This window comes from Alnus glutinosa, chromosome 2 (assembly GCF_958979055.1).
Source record: "Alnus glutinosa chromosome 2, dhAlnGlut1.1, whole genome shotgun sequence".
NCBI lineage: Eukaryota > Viridiplantae > Streptophyta > Magnoliopsida > Fagales > Betulaceae > Alnus > Alnus glutinosa.
Window position 1 is genome coordinate 30,130,964 of NC_084887.1, and position 25,041 is coordinate 30,156,004.

Sequence of the window (25,041 nt, forward strand, 5' to 3'; positions counted from 1 at the left end):
TCCCATTTTTTTTTAAAAAATATTATTATAATTTTAAAAAAAAATTAAAATTTTGACTCCATAATTTTTTATTTTCAGTTATACCCTCTCTAAATTGTAAATGCTAGCTCGTCCCATGCCCCAAGATGGATTGACACGTACAGATGCCAAGTGTAAAGCATAAGAAAAATGCTTTTTGCACAATAACCATGTACAACAATTACACAATTTTACTCACATGGATCATATGAGGTGAACTCATGTGAGTGAGACCTACCACATGAATCTCACCCTATATAAATAAAGTTATAAAATTATTGTATGCGATTGTTATGCAACATTGACCTCTCAATATGTAACAACATACATGTTTCTAAATCCCAAATGTAAATGCCATTTGATTATTTTCGTGTCCGTTTCTTTTCACAGTTTCACTTTGTCTATTTTTAATTAATTCTATCGCGTCTAAGTTTGTGCTGAACGTTGGCCAAATCCAAGCATATTTATCCAAAGATATTGTTAATTTTCCCCAAGCCTACTGCCTAGCTAGTTCAAGGGAACCAACAGGGGAGTGATAGTTGTACACCAAGTGTACAACAAATGCACAACACCCCTTCACAAGGGGTGGACTCCACAGTGTGTGGGGGCCACCCCTTGTAAAGGGGTGTTGTACATTTGTTGTACACTTGGTGTACAACTATCATTATTCGAACCAACATCCTCAAGACTCAAAACTATATCAGTTGCTTCAAGCCTTCAAAGACCATAAAAAGGTGCGCAGTACATTTGATATACAATCAAATCAAGGATATTTTCAGTTGGGATCAAGGAAGCAACCGGACTGGACATTCCCAATTGACATTAAATATTATATTATATAGGTAAATTTTATCATGACCCATTTAATTAAACGGTTTAATCTTTTCGAATCTAATTAGTTAATTTTGTATTGGGATTTATGTCAAGTTTAATAGTTGTGTAAAAATTGTCGGTTCTAAATTTTAATTGTCAAAGCATAAGTATAAGATTATATAAATCAACTTTAACCACATTTAATTAAAAAAGTCAAAATCTTCAATCTTAACTTATTAATTTTGTATTAAATTTATATTAAATTTACGAATGTTACAAAACAAAATTACCAACATAGTGACAATAGTACTTCCAGCAACTAAACCATGCACCCACCACGAGAAAATGGTGCAATTGTTGGGCTGGCAGAAAAATGTATAGTGCATGAGCAAAATAGATAGAGGAGGCACATGGCACTATGGCTGTCAAAGTGTCAAGTCTCTAAGCCTTGTCAAATCATCTTATCTCTCTCTCTGTGTGTATATATCCGTGATTTAACTCTGCAGTGTTGGGCTTCCAACCAATATGATTTATTTGCTGAACTGCTTTCACTAGTGGGTTCAATAAATAGGAAAGAAAACACTGTGGAGAATGCAGAAAATAGGAAACAGAGAAAGACAGCACAGTTGAAAATGTCAACAAATGAGTTCGAGTTCTTAAAGATTGAGGTCCCCTTTTTCTTTGTTTTTTTGCTAATATTCTTTCTTTGTCTTGACTTCTCTGCTTCCTTTTTGTGTTGAGTTTGATTAATTCTTTTGTTTCACAGACATACGTTCTCAAAGTGCACATGAACTGTCAAGGGTGCATTCAGAAAGTGAGGAAACTCCTCCGAAAAATTGGAGGTACTAAACTTGAATACACCCAAATTTCTTTAAAAGACCAAAATCCAATAGAATGTTCAGAAAATCCTGACAGGCCTTCAATGGCACATCAATGGCTACTGTTGTCTTTAGTACTGTTGAAATTACCAAGGTTTTGGGGATAATGGTGCTAATGTTCTATTTTTGGGCTTTTTTGTCCTTTGTAGCGTCAAGAATCTCTCCTTGGATGTTGGATTCTAGTAATATGACCAAGTGAGCAGGAGTGCCTTTACTCGGATGTTCAGTCCTTATTCCTTGGGACCATCTCTTTTTTCCACATTTCTTTGTGTAATTACTTTTAACCTCACTCATCATTATCAGATCTTAACTAAGATTGCAGCAAATGCAATTAGTAGTTTATAAGTTGAAACACTATAAGAAAACAAACCAAAAAAAAAAACATAACAGAAAAGAAAAAGAAGAATTAATGTCTATCGAGTTTTTTCCTTGGATTGAGATCCCATGCAATACTGTAGGGATGCAATAACTTCTTCTTCTTCTTCCTTTTTTTTTTTTTTTTTTTTTTTTTTTTTTTTTTTTTTGTGGTGAGCAACGAACGGTCCAAATTCATGACAACAAAGCCAAAACCGAAAAAAGTAGGTTATTGGGGTATTTTTTGTGTGTGGGTGTTTAGTGGCCGAACCACCCACTTGCAGAAGGGTTGTCAAAAAGGCCCACAAAAAAGGTATTGCATGGAATGCAATAGAGGGAGGGATCTCAATCCCTCATCCTTCTATTGTTTATCTCTATCAATTTTACTCTTTTTTTTTTTAATTATATATTTATTTACTTTGGGTACTGGATACAGGTGTTTATCAAGTAAGCATAGACGCAGAAGAGCAGAAGGTCACTGTCAGAGGTAGTGTAGATCCTTCTACTTTGATCAATAAGCTGGTCCGATCTGGTAAACATGCAGAGCTTTGGTCCCCAATTTCCAACAAGAAACTAGCTAAATTGGTCAATGATGACAACAACCAGAACCAAACCCAACATCTAATGAATGGCCACAATTCCTCCAAAAATCAGCACATGTTCCCCACCTTTGGCAGAGAAGATGATGGGTGGGGATCTGAATGGTATTTTAATCAGAGTAGGGGGAACAAGGCTGTGACAGGTGAATTCGATCAAAATTTGACAGCAGCCATGCAAAATGCAAACCTGGGTGAAGATGGAGTACTCCCAATTGGTGGTCATGACAAATTGGAAAACAACATCATACCATTGAGCGGCCACGCAGGTTTTCTTGGCAATGGTTCTGCAGGCTTTGTTGGCTTAGGAGGCCGCGAATTTGGTGGGTATCAGGACATTCCTTGGGAGTTACCAATTCATGAGTACGATCATCCATCATCAATGATGATGGCCAACAGACAGCTGCGCCACTACAACCATCCACCAACTGAGATGATGAACATCTACATGCATGACAGAAGCCATCAACAATATGGTGATGAATGAAAATGTATACATGCATGAACCCCAGACGACAAACCCTGCATCTTCGCTACTCCCCATGAGTGGCAACTTCTACTAAGACTTGAGTCCATGTAGATAATTTCCTAGTAGATGCTATTGTTACGATTAAGCTTTGTTTGTTAAAACTTTTGCTTTCTGCTTTCTGTCTTTTGTTCTTTTTCTAAAAATTAAAAACAACTCAAGCACAACACTCTTAAAAACACAAAAACAATTTTCACCTTTATTTCACATTAATTATAACACTTTTTTCAAACCAATCACGAAAAGCATCACCTAAAATGTATTAACAAACAGAGCCCATGATGGTTTGTTATTTTGGAAAGGTTAATTTATAACACTATCATGAGCCTGTATGTGGCCAAAATTCAAAACCATAAACTCGTTTGCACACAAAACAGAGAACATGGTTTAACTCAAAATTCTTTTGACACTCTGCCTTTATATGCTCAACTAAAAAGGAAATTTGTCAATGGTCTCCCGTAATGCAAGTTGCAACTATTAAAAATCAAACACTAAAAAGAAACAAAACAATAACCAAGGTATAAAGGCATTGCAGAAATCAATAAATCTTCCTCAGATGCATGGACTGGATGATGATATAACATTGGAGGCTAATCTCTGAGCTCAGAAAAATCAATGATAATAGATTAAACATTAAAAAGCATAATTTCAAGGGACAAGCAATATACATACGTAACCTGTTACAACTTAACGCTTTTGTGCTTTCCTCCGTCTAGATTGTGCCTTCTGCCACTTCTTTCTTGAAACTACTTTGCTCTTCGGCTTCAACTTTAACTCAGGTGAGAACTTATAATTTGGATCTCTCATACGTGCTTGTATATCCTTGAAGAACTGAATATTCAATTTCTTAGGCCCTCCTTGTCTAAGTTCGGCATACTCTGGTCCAGAAACAATATTTTCAAATGCTCCAATTAGAATGTCTAAATCACTCATGACCTCCCACACATTAGTGTAACGCCCATCTGGCCCTTTCTTCAATTTTTTCAAAGCATTCTCAACTGCAATTTTCCTAGCTTGCTTTCCTGGGGACAACTCTTCTGGTTCATCTTCAGCTTTCAATAATTCAGAGAGTGTTCGATATTTAGGCATTTCGTCAAACTCAAACAATTTATCTATATGCTTATCACTACTTTGATTTGGGTAGGCTTCTGTAGGAATATCGTCGTCATCATCACCCTCACTACCAGTCCACAGCGTCTTCTCCTCATCACTCCCAGACCACACACTTCTTAACTCATCACTGTCATCAGCATCAATTAGCTCAGAGTGTTCCTTTGCCTGTTGTCTCACTCTCCGGATTTCTTCTTCAAGATTACTTTTCGGATCTTTTTTATCATCGCTTTCATCTTCACTTCCTGTCCATAGACTAGTATCTTCATCCATCTCTTTCTTCCACGCTTTTCTGAAATCCTCATCACCTAGTTTTGCAGTGCCAAAAAGATCATAATGTTTGCCCCTACCACGAGCATATGATCGTGATGCTGCAAAACATTCACAAATCATTGTCGCAACTGTGATGAAGAACAACAGTAGACAATGCCAAACTAAATCCTTGTTGCAACTGTGAATTAGAATTAAGGAGAATGACAGAAATCCCTTCAAATAATTTGTAGCCCAAAAAACTATACTGCATCTGTATTATCATATATACATTATGCATCTCTTTTACCAGATAAGAATCATAAGGATAGTCTAGTTGTTGATGATAGCAACTTAAAGTCCCAACCAGTACAACAATAATAATTAAGTTCAACCATTTTTAAGCACTCAGAATTTTATAGTGCATTACCTTTTAAAGGTATATCTTATCTACTGGCACTTCAAAAAGCTAACTAGTAGGCTCTATTAATATGCTTAGAAGTCAAGAGGACCAAAAACCAAAACTGAAGAGCCCGTTTGTCAAAGCCACTCAAACCCAATTACTCCATGATGTATATTTATTTCAAGACCGACTACGCAATTTAATCAGCCACAAGATTTACGGTTTGTCCGCAAAACCTTAACATTCCCTTAAATATATACTCATTTATATGCAGTCCAAGAATAAATGCTTTTCCCAGGAGTTTTTTTTTTTTACCATTAATCTAATCTTTAGTTATTATCTTTAGCATTTATCTTATCTTCAGTTATTATCTTTAGCACTTATCACTCATCAACTTGTTAGGAAGATGAGTTGCAGTTAGTTTGCAATGCTCGTTTTATTTAAAGACAGTTGATATATGAATAGAATTATCAAGAGTATTATTCCCCAAATGTATGTTTAAAGGCGGCCTAAATTCCCTCTAAGAACCTACCCTAAACTATCCCGTTACGTGCTTGAAATGGGTTGCTTTCAATAACCAATCTAATTGTCTTCTACAAGGACTTTGTACAAGTACATAGACTACATGGCATAACATCGCAGGCTTTGAGCAATGAGTTCACCAACCACCATAACCTCATGATGGGTCTTCTACATACAGAGAAAATTGTGGAACTCATCCCAAAACAGTGACAACAGAAAAGGCAGAAGCCATAAAATCCAAAACTTTTGAAAGCGAAACAAACCTTGAAAATTTGGGTAAAACCCAAAATTAATGTGATGTCTTGAACCACTTCCAGCTGAATCAGAAAGGGTCTCTAATCTGAAAGATAGAGCGAAATGGCGTTTCTCAGATTTCATCAAGAAACCATGCTAAGAAACATTACAACCAGAAATTACAATGAAACTAAAAGAGAGAAAAATAAGTATATTTTAGCATATATATATATATGGGATGGAAGAGAAGAGGAATCTGACCTTGGAGAAACTGAAGGTTGAAAATGGGGTTTTGGAACTTTGCAAAGAGATGGGAGGAGGGAAAGGCGGGAATAGAGCCTGCGAGCCATCACTTGCAGAACATAAGCTTCCAAAATTGTTCAATCATAAAAATTATTAAAAACGGACCTTTTCTGTATACAGAACTGGAAAGAGAAGCGGCGAAGTTATTGAAGATAGCTTCAACACCGACCCAGAAAAAAAATATTGCTGAACAGTCGGAACCACTACCAAAATCATCAATGGAGCTTCCACCAAAAAATTTGAACGTCAATTGTGTGGGAAATTGTACGGTAAGTTGGATAATAAAACTCCGAGTCATCGTGTTTTTTTTTTTGTATGTTCATTAAAAGATATTGAAATTTGATTGAAATATTTAATTTTTTTATACTCTCTGCCCTCTACAATAAATCAAACTTTACAAATGAAATATTTTAGAGATGTGGTTGGTAATATTGTCTTACACTTTTCTTCTTCTTCTCTTTTTTTTTTTTTTTTTTTTTTTTTTTTTTTTTTTTTTTTTTTTTTAAATCTAGTAATCTACTTTTAAATCTGTAGAACGTACATATGATATCATAAATTTAATAGTAAATTTGCACTTTTTTTTGTACAAAAATGGACAAGAAATATGTAAAGGAATAAAATCAAACATTTTTTTATATTCTAAGTTATTTTTTTCAGAAAATATTTAAAAATAATAATATTTTCTAATTGAACCCAAACTCGTATTGACAATTGAGTTTATAGATGCCAAATCTCACTATACTCCTTTTATAGATGCCACCTTCAAAAATACCTCCGCCTTCGTTCAACTCCAGGCTACGTTGGCAATTATCGGCGTAGCTTTTCTGACGATTCTGTGCTATTACTATCCTTGGATTGATTAAAGCAATCTTATCGCTTGTATGCTGGAGAAATTGTAAGCCATACTGAGGTAGAGAGTGATTGACTTAGAGGGAATCATACAATTTTTTTTTTTTTTTTTTTTTTTTTTTTTTTTGTGTGTAATGCAGAAAGATGTGAACATTTTTTTTTATCCAGAAAACAATTTTTGTTTAATTGCATGATCCGATTGTACCAAAGACTGAAAATATATATATATATATACACACACACACACACATAACTGATTCTCAGATTTTACCAAGTCAAAAGAAATACTGAAATTTGTTGCAAAATATTAAAAAATACAAAATCACTGGAAAAAGCTAGAACAATCTATCAATCTTATTTTGTTAATTTACAAGTAGTTGCTATCTTCTGTAAAAAGTAAAAATACATTTATCTTCTTCGAATTGGCAAGTGAAAAGATATCAAATGAACCATGGTGGCCATGACCAACATGCATATACATGATCCGCATGCTTTAAAGTTGCCTGAGATCTAGCTAAAACTAGGGTCATCCAACATCTCAACTACAGGGGCAAACTGCGGAAGTTGAACAATGAACAGGAATGAGAGAATGAGAGAGGAAGGTTATAATAGTTCAGTTTTTAATACAGATGCACTCACCTCATCATCTTCTTCCAAGTACATTCCATCAGCTCCACTGTTCAGCTGAAACTCCCACCCTAGACTCTTCTCAAGCAGCTCCTGAAGTTTCCTCGTCTGTAAGGGTAGAAATATTAAATTGAACTTTAAACTTTGGATTGTCCTCATAATGAGTAATCAGAATAAAGTACTGATTAAATGATTAAATTTATCTCTTTTTATCGGCTTAAACTTTTAGGATAAGTGGTGATTTAACATGGTATCAGAGCCAAAGGTCCTGAGTTTGAACTTTGACTCCATCATTCATCCTATTTCAATTAAATATTTCACGTGTTGAGCCTCACCTATTAAAAGGAAGTTTGAGCCTACACGTTAAAAAGGAAGTGTTAAAATATTTATTAAATGATTAAATTTACCTCATCCTATTAACTTAAGCTTTTTGGATAAGTGGTGATTTAATACATAGAATTCAAAACCGAAAAGACTTCATACATGAAATTTTGAGACCAAAAAAAAAAAACACACAAACAACTGAAAACTTAACAACATCCATGCCAACGGTCTTTGAACCAAATGGCTTCTCCTAAGGGATGGAGGATGACATCACAGATTTAATCCTGTGTGGGTGCATGAATACTACTTGCCTATCAAAAATAGAATTTAAATAGCATCCTCATTTCGAAATCAGAAAATACCTACTTATTTTCAAGAACACAAGAACCTAATAGCTCTCCCATCAAAAAGAGAAAAAGCAGTATGTAAGATCTCCAACCTCAAACTAAGTTCCAATACATACTTATCATACCAGTAAAATATAGCAATCATTTTTGAATATAACTAACACTTACTACAGTTTTCATAATTCCAAAATCATATGAAGATATAGTCGTCTGTATGGAAATGAATTAAATGAGGAACATGAGCTATCAACTAAGAAGAGACAAAAATCCAAAAGTACAAAACCAACATAAATACGTGAGCTATGTTGGAACAAGATTTAGGGTCGTAGCAAATAAATGACTTTTCTCAAGTAGAGCCTATAAATTTTCAAATACCAACTAGCCGAGATCCTATCAAAACTGCTTCAAAAAATAAAAAATAAAAAAATTGATAAGTAATTTTTTTGTCCCAAAGGGAGAGAAGTGGAGATTTGAACTAGTGACCTCCATTTTATAAGGTCTAGTCTCTAGCTGATTGAGCTACCCTTAGGTACTACTTCAAAAAATTAAGATGCCAACATGACAACACTCTTTCACAACTGTTTTAAGAACTTTCTGATATGAAACCCTAATAGCAGATTGCCCAAAGTACAATTGTGATTTTTTTTTTTTTTTTTTTTTTTTTTGCAGGGACTATATGGTTGTGTTCAGTATAGTTCATGAAATGCCACAAATCAAATCTATTGTTCATGTAAAATGTAGCTGACGGTTGTAAGCCTACTCTTTCAGGACAAATCTTGTTCAATACCTAACATAACACGAGCGGCTTTAAGCCATAATAATCTAGTTCTGAACCTTATGACTAATTGTAACCTACTTCCTGTAAAATATAACAATTTTAAATAATATAGATGCGGGGCACAATAATTCTCAATCAGACATAGAACACTTCATTTATTTATTTTTTTGCCTCATCACCAGCGACAACGTCTCGTTTTATGAATAAAGCAAATGACCTTGACATATGTTTTTGTTTCCTCAGATTTATATATGTTATATGGAGTTATATAAGCAACCTATATCCATGTCTCGTTTTATGAATAAAGCAAATGACCCCTCAGATTTATATATGTTATATGGAGTTACATATGCAACCTATATCCATATGGAATCAGTTAAAAGTAACAAATAGACATAAAACTGATTTTGCAGTACGAAAAATCCATGATCTTTTGCAGAACAAAAGTAAGAATTGAGGAAAGCATATGAAGAGAAAATGAAAGTCTGGCAAGTTCTCCCAACCCCCAAACAGATAGAGATTTGACATGAAAAGGCAGGGTTAGTGCTCATACCCATGACAGAAGATGTCCGTCAACAGGTGAAGCATCTTGCATCAACAAAAAGAAGTCCTGCAATACAGCTCACTAATTAGAAAATAAATTAAAATGAACTTAACCATTTTTTTTTTCTTTTATGAGTAAGGAATTTGTACTCTTTAGTCTTTACCAAATCCAATCATTGTCATTCATAACGACTAACCATAGTATTCTGTTGGCTATTTTCTTTTAACAAAAGGAGTAAATAAAATTGAACAATAAAAAGTTGGTGTTTCAGAAAAATTCAGTAGATCAATGGAAGCCTGAAATTATAAATTTCATTTGCAATAAACAGGATTTAACGCACAAAAGGCCTTGCAAATTTTCAAAAATGCCAATTCAGCATGGCAGCACAATCGGGCATTTAAAGAATTGACTTAATAACCTCAAAGACCTACCTTGCAAAGACGGTGCAAAAAGCTATCGGCAGAAAACCATGAATCATCCACCAGTGTTGATGCCTGTCCCACTGCACCACTGGTATCTGTGCAATCTTTTTGAAGCCCATATTTCAGTTGATAGTAGACGACCTTAATGAACTGTGAGAATTCTAGCAGATGTCAGAGTTCATCACAAAAAGAACAGCACACAAAAGGGGAATGTACATTTATTGAGCTTTGAACTATAAGTAAATGAAAGAAGAAATGAGACCTAGATTTGGCGAATCAGACAAACTTAGAGATTTTGTGCAAGTTAACAACACACATGTCAAATTAAGTGATAAACCAGCCAATCTCATTTCAATTGCATGCAATAATTAAGAATCAAGTCTATAAAGGACTAGATAATTGTTAAAGAACTTTGAGAGTAGAGGACTTCAGCCTATAACTAAAATAAATACAATAGATAATAGAACAGATACATCAAAAGGTCAACTAATTAGGTTTTTCCTATATCGACCCGGCCAGGCTGTTAAAACAATGCTATCCTTCTGTATTTAGTGGATCAATGATTAAACACATAGAAGGCTATAATCTAACAGGCAAAATGGCCTCATATAGAGCAAATCACATATATAAACCAAGAAGTTGGTAAAGGCCTTGCTATGTTCAGTTTACTTTCTGTTTAGATATAATTCAATAATAACATCCCAAACTACAATAATTGTACATACTCAATAAGATAGCAAGAAATATTCAAAAAAAAAAACTCCAATTTTGACCATTACCTTTGTGAATAGCTGAGTCCTTGTACGGAAAGGCTGTAAAAAAATGTAAACTTTTAGACATGTTGCAACAGAAAAAAAAAAAAAAAAAAAAAAAAAAACCCAAGTCAGTGAGAAAGGCAAAAGTTATGAATAAAAATACAATACAACACGGTCATCCGAACATGTTAACACATATCCACATTAAGCCATAATATCACCAACAAATTATCCTACAAAAGAAGTAAAAGCTACTTTTACAATAATAGAGCAACAAGAAACTTGTCATAGAGTCACCACAATCAGATCACCTCCAACAAAGATTCTTCCTTTCAGATTATAACAATTATTGCGCTCTATCGCATGAGAAACACCTCAGAAGTTATTAAGCTGTATGCAAGAAGACATGGTAAAACCTAAAAAGAGAATGATGTCCTACGAAAGGGAACACAGTGAACTGACCCCAAGCAGAAACCAACCAAATGTCTAAAACTTAGTTTTAATCCATTTTTTTTTTAATAAGTAATTCAAAAAAGAAAAAAAGTCATCACACTGTAGATCCATCTCTCACCTCCTACCTCACTCATCACCAATGTCCCCCCAAACAAAGTCCCTTTGAAGTTTTTACAGTCAATTAGCCACTCCTACCAAAACAAGGAAAATGGACAAACAATACGTCGATAAATAAGAAAGAGTGCTTTTTATCAAAGTCAACATGCCTCCCTTTGATAGATAAAGCCTCTTCCAACCCGCCAACCAATGTCCATCTTCTCAATAATACCATTCCAAATGGTAGAAGCCTTGTAAGAAGCTCCCAGATGAAGACCCAAATATTTCATCGGCAACAAAGCCACTCTACACTCAAGAATTCTAGCCAAACCTTCTACATCACCCACATCGCCTACGGGAACAATCTCTGACTTGTACAAGTTTATCTTCAACCCCGACAAAACATAAGAATAGACACCGTAGGTTACGAAGTTGTTTACAATTAGGCTAACAAAATATCAAAATATCATCTGCAAACAAATGTGATAATATCATCTCCTCATGATTTTCCTCGATCCCACCGAAAATCCAGATGAGAGCCCGCTATCCACAGTAGCAAACATCATACTTTTTTTGATAAGTAATAAAAATTTATTAATAAAAACGTAAGGCGCCCTTAAGTATACAGAAAATATACACAGGGACAACCAAAGCTAACCTGCAAACCGTAAAGGAGACAACAAATCCCCTGGTCTTAATTCATGCTAACTATTAAAGAAACCAGATGGGAGAATGGAAAAACGAACCAGAGATATGCAATGTTCTATTCAAACTTGTCATCTCTCCCCCAAGCCACATTTCTTCAACAAGTATAACAGAAACTCCCTGTTTACAAGATCATAAGCCTTCTCCAAATACAATTTACACAATATTCACGATTCCCCAAATCGAATCCGACTATCCAAACATTTATTCGCCACCAAGACAGAATCCATAATTTATCTACCTTTGATAAACGCATTCTGAGAACTTGAGAAAATCTTTCCCAATACCAATTTCAACCTATTCACCAGGACCTTAGAATAATTTTGTACACACCACCCACTAAGCTAATGGGACGGAAATCCTTGATTTCCACCGCCCCAGCTTTCTTCAGAAAAGAGACAAAAGTAGTATTGAAGCTCTTCTTGAACTTCCCTAGGCTATGAAAATCCATTTATTAACTCCCAATAATTTTGGAAGAAAGCTATAGAAAACCTGTCAAATCCTGGCGCCTTATCTCCATTGAAATTTCTCACCACCTCCAACATTTCACTCTCTTCAAATTCTCTTCCCATCCAATTTCTTTCCTCCACATCAATTGAAAGGAATGAAAAGCCATCAAACTTGGTCTCCACATATATTGCTCTAAATACAATTGTTTATGAAAGTTCACAATATGTTCCTTTATTTCTACGAAATAAGACATCCTATTCCCATTAACAACTAGGGACTCCACCAAGTTATTTCTTTTATGCGAATTTGCCAAACGATGGAAAAATTTAGTATTATTATCTCCCTCTCTCAACCAAAGGGCCCTAGACTTTAGTCTCCAACTCACTTCTTCAAGAATAATACTCCTCTCCAACTCTCTAGAAATATCTTCTTTCTTCAACCTTTCATTGATCATCTTCTGCTCCATTGTGAGATCGCTAGTGCCTTATGGAGTGCTATTTTCAGCCGTGTTGGGTTAGCTAGGATCATGCCTAAAATAGTAGTAGACCTTTTTGCTTATTGAAGAGGGTTGGTAGGCAGTCCTCAAAGCATAGCATTGTGGAAGATGGTTCCATTCTGGCTTTTGTAGTGTCTTTGGACGAAAAGAAATGATAGAAATTTTGAAGGTAGAACTTAGGTCTTTCTTTTTCAAAACTCTTTACCACTGGACAGCTGCTTTAGATCTTAATTTTGCACTTTTAATGATATTAGTTTACTTACTACAAAAAATAATAATAATGGGAAACTTAGCACTGGAATCATACTTACAGCTTCAGTACATCCAAATAAAAGGCTAACCAAAGATTTCCACTGCAGAAACGCTTCAAGTGATTGTCCCATCTGCATAATTATCAGATGTCATCAAAATCTGACAACAATATCAACGTGAAAATTATGTCAAATAGGTCTGCACATACCAAAAATGCAATAAATGCAAATTGCAGCTCCCCAAGAAGTATGTCTTCAGAACTTCCATAATCTTTTATCAATAAACTTTCTAATAGTTGTGTCTGAACAGATCAGTGGAGGAATTCAAAACCAAAATCAGCTAATGTTAAACCGCAAAAAAAAAACCTGTTCAGTTCTATTGTTCTTCAAAAGATGTGGATTAGTTCTTACCTTGTCAAGATTCATGGAAGTAAGTTCTTGCCCATGAATTCCTTTTTGTTTGACAACTCGTGGAATTGATGTATAGTAACATCTTCTGCTCTGAGACTCGCCAACAGATGTTGAGAAGTTACTAGTCTTCAACTGCTCAACTAGTGCTTTCTCCATCGCTGTTTTTGGAGTGTTTTTAACCATTCCAGGTTCACATGCAACAGTAATTTCTCCTCCAATGGGTTCTGTGCACGAAATGTATCATTGAAAATAAATTTATTAAGAATTGACCATCAGTAGAGGCATAACCTAGTTTTAAAGTCAACAAGAAATCAAGATCATTGAAGATAATTTTTATTAAAAATAAAATAAAGAAAAATTTTGAAAGTTTTGGCAACCATGATCTAAACCTAATAAAATGTTGAAATTTCTGGCAACCATAAAGGGGGCATAATCCAAGTTCATGAAAGTACATGCTACAAACGTATATCAAGCGCTCACATGAAGACTCCCTAAAATGATTGACTTCATAAAAGATGGTATGAGAGTCAACGATTCGACGAGGCAAGTGGTAGACATGGTTGTGCTGGCTTCATTCCCATGGTAGGGTGTGATGACTAAGAGCGATTCTTGGTGGTGACATGACAATATTCTACAATCCCGGCAGGAAGCGTGAAACTAGGGCTTATAAAAAAGGCTTTTGTTCAAGGGGAAGTATAGTTAATGTGGTGTGGTACAAGCCTCACATGTGAAAATGAATTGTTCGAATATTCACATATGAGTGGTGTAAGTGCTTAATTGATTTATCCTTATTAAGTAATGGTAAGAGTATTTGGTTTGATATAACATTGTTGGGCTCAAATCCTTAAGATTACATTTTTGGATTAAGGTCGTATCAAGTCTCACAATAAGACTCTCCAAGGTATTGATTTCTTAACAAGACCACCGACGTGGGACTCAACTATTTATGTCATCACACTATTCACATGAATATTCCAACTTACCAAAGGAAAACCAAGATGCAGATCCAAAATCTCAAAACACAACTAGATGATAACCATGAAGGGGCCATCAAGAAATCCATCTTAAGCTTTCTACACTTCTATTAAATGCTCTATCTTTTCACCACTGGCAAATGAACTACATCAAAGGAGATAAATATACTCACTATGCCATAATACTCCTTCCTGCAAACCTACCTTTCCAACAGGCCATAAGCTGCGCCACTGAATTCAGGCATACTCCACTGAACACCAATTAAGGGGGAAAAAAAAAAAACAAAAGACCAAAGGTCTTCATGAGTGGGCAGTTTAGGAATAGATGGTTTCTCTGCACCTCCAACACACGAAACACCAATTAATCATAAATTTGTTCCCAGATTCTCTGTTGTAAGATGACAGTGAAAGCAGAAAGCTCAGAAAAGAAAGAAACTATAGTAGGTACTTTCGCAACTCCTCAAAGGCAAGCAGTCCCAAGCAAATCAGGGAATAAGTCTTTTAAAGGAACCTCCTTGCACCAAACATCCTGCAAAGAGAATCATGTGACTCCAGTCTCTAACCCTATTTAACCCATTCAATCAATTTCCATTTTTATTTTTATTTTTATTTTTATTTAACCCATTCATTCACTCATGATTGCTTCCACACACTAATCCCAAGAAAATTCGTTACAGTATTAGCTGAGTCCACCCATTCAGTAATAATCATGATTAAACACCCCCTTTTTTTTTACAAACAAATATTTTTTTGAAAAGAGAGATACCAAAATACACAAGATCTGTACGAAAGAGTCCACCAAGAATTAAATTCTGAAATTCGAATAATCAAAAGCAATCAAGAAAAAGAAATAGAAATAGAAGAAGAGGATATTGACTACAGCCAACATCCGCTCACACTACAACCTCAAAAAAAGACTTACAGGATATGTAAGAATGTTCTATATCATCATCGTCCGACTATTCTCTTCTCTCCAAATTGACCACATACAACAATATTTCAAATTCTAATACTTCTAACAAACCAAACTTTCACTTTTAAGAAGCAAGCAAGTGAACAACCCCATTTGCCATCACCCACTACACCCCAAAAATAGAAAACACTGCCAACCATATCTCCATTGCTATCGAACATTAGAGTAGAAAATGGTCAACTGATTCGTCAGAATTTTACACATACAACACTAGTCCACCATGATAATCTCCTCTTAGTAAGATTTTCCACTATCGATTTCATCCAAGAATGTCACTTTCCAAGGGACTTGAATAAAATGACGACAACCTTGTCATAATCTACGGATCACTGAAAATGTAATTCTTTGATACTTCTAGCTCCACGTTGACTTCAGTATTGTAGTGGATTCATAACCAGAGATGTAAAAAAGAATTTAGATACTCCCATGAAAAAACTTCTCTTAATTTTTCAGAGGATGGGAGGACATAATCTGAGACTGAATAGAAAATGAGTTTGTTAACCGCAATGACAATGCCCAGCCTCTCAGAGCTCCATTCCAGTTGCTCTCTAAACTATGTATAGCATAATTTTACTGGCAAGTAAAATTCTTATGAATGCAAGATATCTTCTTCTGAATTTTTCCCCCGCTTTATATAAATTGATAAGCAAAAGGAATGAAGGGTGGAACCAATACAAAAAGCAGAAGATTCATGTATAAGAAAAATGAATGATAAGCAAAGTAGGTCCTAAACAGTATATCAGATTGGTTGGATTAAGATCCCTTGTATACTTTTCATGTACAAGGACTTTGCCTCTTCTTCTAATAAATTATTATTCATCAAAAAAAAAAAGAGATTGGTTGGATTAAGATTCCTGTATAAATTATTATTGTGTCTCTGTGCGCGCTACTGTGCATGTATTTATGTGCCTTGTTGACTTATAAAATCAATTTTTTTTAAGCCAGGGACGTAAATTCCTTCCAATCTCTCACTCTCTGGACATCTTCAATAAACATTCTATTGGAAAATAGAACTCCTGTTCATAGGTGGAAGATTCTCTCTTCTTACAGTACCATTTCCCCATACAATTTATAATTGATGAGCTACATTGGATATGAATATAGAAGAATAAAGATACACCACGCAGCACGACACTACTTTGACTTGTTGAAGCTTTTCATTTTCACGAAGTTTCCAACAACCAATGCCCATGAAGAATCTAACACACAAAGTAATTTCAAAAGAAAAACAACATAAAATTGATTACAAAAGCAACAATGAATGCAGTTTAAAAATAAAGAATGCCAAGCCTCCAAACACAAGCAACAATATTAAAGAAATTCCTAATGGAATGTACTAAACTCTAGCGTGAAGAGCCCTAGAGGTAGTTAGATAGAGCATACCAATCCGTTCAATAACACTCTTCGTGATGAAATTTGATAAGTGTTTCCAATCTCCATACTGGCTTAGATTGTAAGGACCAAGTTGTCTGTCAAACTCCAAACTTTTAACTGCTTGACAATAACTCTCTTCCTTAACAGGTGAAAATGAGAGAGAGAGAGAGAGAGAGAGAGAGAAAGAATAAACAAACAAACAAAAAACAGAATTATCATAACACATATTCAGATACTAATAAAAAAAATCTAACACGATAAGATACAAAAATAAAATAAAATAATATCCAACACAAATTCAGACCTATGGGATTTATATTCAAAGACTCGGACAATATTTCAAGTTTCAAATCAAAGAGCTTGGATTTAGTACAGTCGAAACTCAATTGCACAATAGCTATAAATCATATACATATTCATCTATCAAAATAAAATATTAGGGCTGAATGTTCAATTGTTCAATATTTGAACAAATTGGAACTCTTAAGTGGTTAACCATCTGAAGGAGCCCTGCCCCCTTTTAGCTGTATGTGTCCCCCTACATCACTTAATATGTGTTGCTACTTGTCAACAATAAACATGTGAAAAGATAAAGTCAACTCAGGATTCTGACTGTACTACAAGATTTCTGTATCCATTTTGTATGGTTAGATTCAGTCAGAATTCTATTATCAGCCATATAAAGACATGTAACCTAGAAACCAGTAATGGTGAACATTGATATGATAATATGATGTGATTCAGAAACAAGCAAAATGTAATTAGGATTGTTAGCCGTACAGAAAGAGCAAACATTATTTGCCAACACACAATCAGGGATTAACTTCACTCAAACATACATATGCTTTTGGGTGATCAATTATCTAGTTGCTCAGATTCAGCTAATCAGCAGGAGCCCAGACTCACCAGGTCAACCTCCAATCAAAAGAAATAAGACAAGAAGAAAAGCAACTGAACTGAACAATAAGACAGGACTAACTTTAACTCAGCTTCATAATTTCTCCTACCAGACTCGGTTTAATGCTATAAATTTTGTAATAAAACACTACATCCTTTGGTTTTCTTACAGGATTTCAGAACCTTTTAAGGAAAAAAAAAAAAGATTGCAAAGAGGGGAAAAGAATCGTGTTTTCACGAAATGGATGATTAACAGATCTTTCTTGCCTGTTAGCACTTCAAAAAATGTAGTAAGTTAGCACTTAGCTAATAGAATCTTAGAAATTTGTCCCACATCTTTCGTGTAAATTCAAGTTCTGTGTTGCCAAAAACTAATAGGGCACACATTCCCTTCCTGTTTCATAAGGAATGAGGCTACAAAGTTCCAACCCATGGGTTGTAAAATACACAAGTAATCACTCTGTTTCCATATTGGTATTATATGCATGATGTAGGATGACAGTGTGTGGGTTGGGTGGTGTTCTAATGAGGTGAATGAGGTGTATGGGTGGGGCTTTGGAAGAATATTAGAAGTTAGGAGGCATTTTTCAGTCATACTAGATTTGAGGTCGGTGATGGCTCCAGAATTGGATTCTGGCATGACGTATGTGGGGGGATTAGGCCCTCAAGGCAACTTTTCCAGAATTGTTCAGTTTGGCCCATTGTAAGGATGCTTTTGTGGTAGATCATTTGGAGTTTTCTAATGAATCTCATTAATGGAATATTAGCCTTCTCAGAGTGGCTCACGACTGAGAGGTGGATTGCTCTATGTCGTTCTCCAATTTCTCCAATTTGTTGTACTCCTTCGGATTGAGACAGAGTGACGAAGACAAGTTTTGTTGGGTTCCTTCCAAGAGAGGGTTGCTTGATGTTAAATCTTACTACAATGTCTTTGTTCCCCATGATAGCACTCATTTCCCTTGGAAGAGTATTTGAGAGAATAAGGTTCCACTGAAAGTAGCATTATTTGTTTGGTCGGCTGCCTTAGTGAAGATTCTAACTCTGGATGATCTCATAAAGCAACATGACATTGTGGTTGATTGGCGTTGTATGTGTAAGAAGAGTGGGGAATTGGTGGACCACCTTTTACCACATTGTGAGATGTTTAGTGCTCCATGAAATACCATCTTCTACCTTGTAGGGTCGGTGTGTATGATGCCTAATCATGTGGTAGATCTTTTCGCTTGCTGGAAATGGTATTTTGGTAGGCTTTGGAATGCTATTATGTGAAAAATGGTTCCGTATTTCATTATGTGGTGTCTTTGCAGGGAAAAAGATAATTGGAGTTTTGAAGACCACGAACGGACAATGTCGGAACTAAAGGATTTTTTCTTGAAAACTCTATCACTGGACAACTGCCTTTGACTTAAACATTTCTAGCTTTCATGCTTTTCTTGATTTTTTTTCTTCTGCTAGCTAGGTGTCTCTCTTGTCCATTTCTTGAATATTTGGGTTGCGCCCTTTCTACGCTTTTTAATAAATTGTGTCTAATAACAAACAAAAAAAAAAAAATGCATGACATAGGATGACGTGCTCTGATGCCAAAATGTAGGACAAAGAGCTACGGAACGAAATCTGATACAGGATGCCACTTGGTTCAGCACCTAATTACCAAGCAATTAAGGAGTTTGGGCGATCAGGTGCAGAAATGTATAAGGTTAGAAATTTAGGCTATATTTGAACTGGGAAACTAGTTTCTGTTGCTCAGAAACTCCAACTAAAGGCTAGAACAAGATAAGAGAACAAACCAAAAGAAAAGAAAATAGTGGAACCATCACACCCAAGAGGGATCCATCACAATAGAAGCAAACGGAAAAGGACCACCAAGCAGGATCAAAAAACCCATAAGACCAGCATGTCTGTAATTCTTCTAAAAAACAAGAATCCATTCCCAAGATAAAAAAAGTTACAGCCCTTTATGTATAGACATACAAAGGATGTTACTTAATGTTGACGTAACAGAGACTAGATTGCTCCATAATGAAGCACTTCATGGCTAAGCAACCCGCTTCATAAACAAGCTGCCAATTAAGCAACTAATCTGTTATGTGTGCAATTGAAAGGGGTTCGGATTAGGGATTGCAGAATTAGGGATTGATCAGTACAGCTAGTAGGAATCACTGCTAGGGCTGAGGTGGCAGAGAAGGATCTAGATGGTCTGCGTTTTATGTTAAAATTATTGTCGTTTTATGCTTTCTGTGTTTTAAGTTTTCCTTGGTGCGTTTAGTAGCATTTCCTTTTAATGTTCTAGAACTTTGCTAGGCGGTTGAGAGGAGAATCTCCAGCTGGCATTCTGTTAGAAGGATGAACAGAATGGGTAGTTTATATATAGCTGGGTATGGGAAGGAAAAGGGGTAGAAAAGAATCTAGACGTCAGTGACTCATCCCCAGGAGAAAGAGCTTCTCAAATGCTCATTATCTTTTTTCAATGAAATTCTAGTATTTCTCTCTATCATCTTCTCCATAATTTCTCTAAAAAACCCTAAACCCAAAAACAGCACTTAATATAATCTTCCTTAAATTTTCATATACAAATGCCCCCTGTACAACAAAATGACAAAAGGCCTCTAAGCTTAGTCAATTTCATTCTACCGCTATTCAAGCTCCCATGTCAGTCCTTCTGTTTCATCCCAAATAAAAACTAGTTTTCTTCTTTTATATTTTATAAACTTTGAAGGGTCTTGCTGCCGTCCTATCATATGCATCACAAACCAAAAACAAAAACAAAACAAAACAAAAAAAAATATGCACAATTAAAATGATTGCATACCTCTTCTTCCGATATTTTGACTAATCGTTCCTCCTTTTGATCCCACCTACGAACAATTACCTGTGGCAAGCATATATATAAGGTCATTCCCTCACCCACACTTTAAGATCTTTTGAAAACAACTTGCTATTAATTGGATGCACATTCCTTTATCTAATCTTTTCATAGTTAAGATAAGGTAACTGCAAAATGATTGTGACCTTATGCAATGGCAGGACACTAGTAGGCATATTGGCTTCAAATGATAGTGAAATGTTTACATTGTTACATTCGTTAATGAAATTGGAAAAGTTTTACACCCTCTATCAATCTCTATGGATCATGTCCAAACAATTTGTTGTTCCATGCATTAACGTCACAAGGCCAGTAGAGCTTTCCATGGTAGATGAATCAAAATTCCTTTTGCTTCTTTTTCTTTCTTTTTTTTCTTCTAAGTTGGAAAACAAGCAATGAAAATTGAACAGCAATATATAACAGTGTTAAATTCTATACTTTATAACAAACTGGTGCAAGTAACAAATCGACATTTGGAAGATTCCACATGAAGCTAAGTGAAGGAATATACTGTCAACTAAAATAGAAAAGGGAAGGAAACATATGCGTTTCAAACCTCAGAGGGGCTAGCGTCTATAAAGAAGCCAATAATTGGTGAGAACTCCTTTCCATCTCTACATGTAACAAATATTATGAGATAGATTTACAGATAAAAATGGCATAAAAATGTGATAATCAAATAAAATGAAACAGAAGGGTTTTGATAATAGGAACATTTATAATTCAACAATTCATAAACAGTGGTTAATTATGCTCAGTATTCAATCATCACTAAATATTCAAGCTGAAAACAACTTAAATGTTACTACACTTTTCACCAACCCCCCAGTGTGTGCACAATCTTCTTTTTCCTTTTGGAATAGGCCAGGTGTCTGCACAAGTATTCACTCTCCTGTCAGATTACTCTTTTTGTAATTTGAATTCTGCCGAGTATATTAACAGCATCATAGAAGTACAACAATACCCTCCACCTAGTCTAATTTAGTATGACTTTATTTAGGGGAAGTTCAAGTTTCTATATATCTCATCCAAGAAAAACATAACAGATGACAGATGAATAGCACCAGAATAACATAGTGAATGTTGACAGGCAGAAGGGACTCAGGGTCTCATTTTACTGTAGTATAATGACATGTAAGACAACAACCATAGTGGAAGACAAAAGGATGAGATATGCTAAAGCCTCAGTTAATACTTAACGATCAACTCAATATCTTTAAAATATAGTTCAAGAAGAGGATGGAGGGTGAAGTTTTAGGTTCAAGAACCACCTGATGCTTGTGGAACTTACCTATCAATTTTTTTAAAATAAAAAATGAATATCTTTAGGTAGGTCCCTGACTGTTAAATATTGTTAGAAGACTCTATGAAAGAATGATTTTGGTGACATTGTAATTGGAGTATAACAGTTCATGTAAAATATTCCAAAGCAAGAACATTAAATAGCCGACTCAAACAGGCATGCTCAATAAAGCAAAATTTGATCAGTAACAAACTAATAGACCATATGTTGCTGTTGGGAAAATAATCAACCTCAAAGACACGTAGGCCTAAAGTAGTATCGGGGGCCGAGCCCATTGGGTCAATCCGTCCAGATCAGACTTAAGTACAAAACCCGTCGTTATCTCCAAAAACACTCCTATCCCGAGTATATCGAGATAGATTCATATCCCATCAAATATGGGATAAAGTATCTAATAATATGGCATCAGATGAAGAGCTAGTGTCCTATTCAGTTTGGACTCTACTACCCAATTCAAATTCTATGAAGATAAGACAAAAGACTCCTAATTAGATTATGCTCCAAGCACTCCAGTAGTTCTACAACTGTGGACTGTGAGCTTATAAGTAAGACTACTACATCAGGTATTTACAGATACATATATTCTCTAAGCTCTGAGATTTTAAGTACTCCTGAAAAGTCAAAAGTTTGTAACTAACTTAGGCATCGGAGTAGGGGTACGGTCGGCACCCCCGACTAGCCGTTTATTTTTTTGCAGATTACGAGAAGAGCGAATGTCAAGGAAGGCTGACGAATCACAAGGCGACATGTCACCGTACCGGAAACTGTACCAACAGTTGCTAAGCCGAACACTGTTCTTTGATTAAAAAAAATAAAATCCTCTGTATGTTCAAAAAGGTGTATGACAAAAATTTAGAATTTTTTAAAAATAAAATAAAGTAACCTGCTCGATGAACTATAATACACAAAATGAGGACCTGGAGGAATCATCTTAATACCCTTAAAAACAGGCCCAGCAGAAAGCATCTACAAGATAGAATCCAAAAATGTTAGTGCAAGAAAAAAATTGTAGGCCTTCTACTAGATTACACATATATGACAAGGCATAAACAGCTTCACACAATCCAACTTCGATGAAAAAGAAATCATAAAACTTTGCAAGCGTAATTTAAATTATTCTCCATTTAACAACGACGTTTCTTTCTTTTTACCTCACGTCTGTATTGTAAATATGCAGTTACAAATAATCCAGAAACAACTAAACAAAGCAATTTAAAAGACTATACCCTCCGTTTGCTTTCTTAAACACTGGTCTCGTTTCATTTCTCAAGTATATGATCAATACGATAAAATAAGTAAATGCAGCATTCAAACTTCCAGGTTTTCAACTTCGTTTTTTTTTCTTTCTTTACACTTTCCCAGGAACCAAGCAGAGAACTTGACTTGACCTGAGTATCGATGCCCACGAGGGTGTGCTGAGGAACATTGAGGAGGAGAAGTGTAGCGCCGTGCTTTACGAGCCCTAAAGCTGCGTCGGGATCCATGCCTGCAAATTCAACAAATTCGGCTTCGATTTGAATCTTCTAGTTCTTTTGTTAGAGCTGTGAAGAGTAACGCGCGCACACATACTGACTACTGAGGGAGAGAGGGAGAGATTGAGAAGCCTCTCGTGCACGTGACGCAAAAAGATTAATTTGTATTTTGCCTCCTTGAGGTTTTATAATTTCCATTTCTCCACCTGATCAGGCAGAACAGCTGACTAAAAGAGCTGGAAACAGGGGTGTAAGATAAGCTCACCTGCTCGTGAATTCAGTTCGGTTCGGTTTGGTTAAATTCAATTTGGTTCTCGGTTTGAATAATAAATTAAATGTTTGTGAACATAATAATATATTCGAATATTAAACGAGACATACTCGTATAAACTTAGCTTGACTCGAATAAGTTTGTATGAACTCGTATAACTTTATTTTTATTATTTTTTTTTCATATTATTTTAATTTTTGTAATAAAAGCATCTTAAGTAAAAAAGAATTATTTTCATAATATAGATATAACTTGAATTATTATTGTGAGTTTAGTTTTATAGATTTTTATGTACATGAGTGTGTTTGTGAATATGTGTGGTTATATGTGGATATGCATGCACGTAATTTGTGTATATGCATAATGAATTTATATATATACATATAAACTCGAGATTATATTATTCAAATTAATTAATTTAATTAAATCAAATGATAAAATTTTAATAATACTTAATTAATTCATGATTAGTATTGATTTACAGAAATGTAAACTATCATGATATTTACTTTATATAAGAAATGAATAAGTTAATTGAGTAATTCGTTATAAGATCGAGCTCGACTCGTGTTCGAAATAAAATTAAACGAGCCAAGCTTCAACAAAATATCTAGCTCGATGATAAGTTCGAGTTCAACATGTGTTCGAAATAAAATTAAATGAGTCAAACTTGAATATTCAATATTTGACTCAACTCGGCTCGAATACAGCCCTAGCTGGAAATAATTTGAAGGTTCTGTTTATTTCGGTCTAAAATATATTGTGGAAATGGGTTTTTCCATTATTGAGTGTTTGGCGTGGCGTAAAATTTGGTCTATCTGAAATGACCAAGAAAAATAATATTTACGAGACGTAATATAGTTTACGTTTCTCATCTACATAAATTATTTTTCGTTGTCCTCTGACACTTTCGAATTGCCCAGTAACATTATGAGGCGTAAAATAGTTAACACTTATGCTTGTTTTGTTTCAAAGTAAAATATTTTTCGTTGAAAGTCATTTTTTAGGAAAATGTTTTCCGTCAAAAATATTTTTCGATGTTTAGCGCGTATGGAAAATCACAAATATTTTTTACTATTATAATTCAATCATATTAACCTATAAAAATAATTTTTTATTCACAACAGAAAAATAGTTATATAATTTTTTTTTTTAAAAAAAACTAATAATTTGAGTTTTGACAGTTGTCTGGCAAAGGCCCATAGGTGGATTGGTCATGATTTAGGGTGGCTCGATAGTAGTTCAAGGTGGCTTGATGGTCATCCGGAGGTGACTCAGTGATGGTTTGGTGTGCGTTACCAGGTAGTGGTTCGGTGATGACTTAGTGGTGGTTCAGGGTTGACATGGTAGTGGTTCGGCAGTGGCTCAGTGGTGGTTTGGGATGGCTCGATCAATGATGG

The 25,041-nt window shown here is 35.1% G+C and overlaps 3 protein-coding genes across 4 annotated transcripts; 1 reads left to right on the forward strand and 2 right to left on the reverse strand.

The window, feature by feature from the left end:
* The first annotated feature begins 1,157 nt into the window (after positions 1–1,157).
* Positions 1,158–3,233, forward strand: LOC133860486 (heavy metal-associated isoprenylated plant protein 37-like). Its single transcript, XM_062296075.1, has 4 exons — positions 1,158–1,206; positions 1,387–1,499; positions 1,598–1,673; positions 2,500–3,233. The coding sequence occupies exons 1-4, from the start codon at positions 1,158–1,160 to the stop codon at positions 3,144–3,146; spliced, it is 885 nt and encodes a 294-aa protein (XP_062152059.1). The 3' UTR covers positions 3,147–3,233.
* Positions 3,234–3,634: 401 nt separating this feature from the next.
* Positions 3,635–6,267, reverse strand: LOC133861290 (uncharacterized). Of its 2 annotated transcripts, XM_062297043.1 has the most exons (4): positions 6,176–6,220; positions 5,965–6,042; positions 5,733–5,809; positions 3,635–4,666 (listed from the first exon to the last, which is right to left on the reverse strand). In XM_062297043.1, the coding sequence occupies exon 4, from the start codon at positions 4,566–4,568 to the stop codon at positions 3,873–3,875; it is 696 nt and encodes a 231-aa protein (XP_062153027.1). In that variant the 5' UTR covers positions 4,569–4,666; positions 5,733–5,809; positions 5,965–6,042; positions 6,176–6,220; the 3' UTR covers positions 3,635–3,872. The 2 variants fall into 2 exon arrangements, with proteins under 2 accessions (XP_062153027.1, XP_062153028.1); XM_062297044.1 differs by having other exon boundaries at positions 5,965–6,267.
* An 853-nt stretch (positions 6,268–7,120) lies between these two features.
* LOC133860977 (uncharacterized) lies at positions 7,121–23,485 on the reverse strand. The gene is made up of 13 exons (XM_062296666.1): positions 23,287–23,485; positions 22,782–22,864; positions 21,152–21,209; positions 20,542–20,601; positions 16,845–16,974; positions 13,515–13,738; positions 13,313–13,405; positions 13,164–13,235; positions 10,677–10,709; positions 9,907–10,047; positions 9,485–9,541; positions 7,495–7,590; positions 7,121–7,410 (listed from the first exon to the last, which is right to left on the reverse strand). The coding sequence occupies exons 1-13, from the start codon at positions 23,380–23,382 to the stop codon at positions 7,366–7,368; spliced, it is 1,188 nt and encodes a 395-aa protein (XP_062152650.1). The 5' UTR covers positions 23,383–23,485; the 3' UTR covers positions 7,121–7,365.
* Between the last annotated feature and the right edge of the window lie 1,556 nt (positions 23,486–25,041).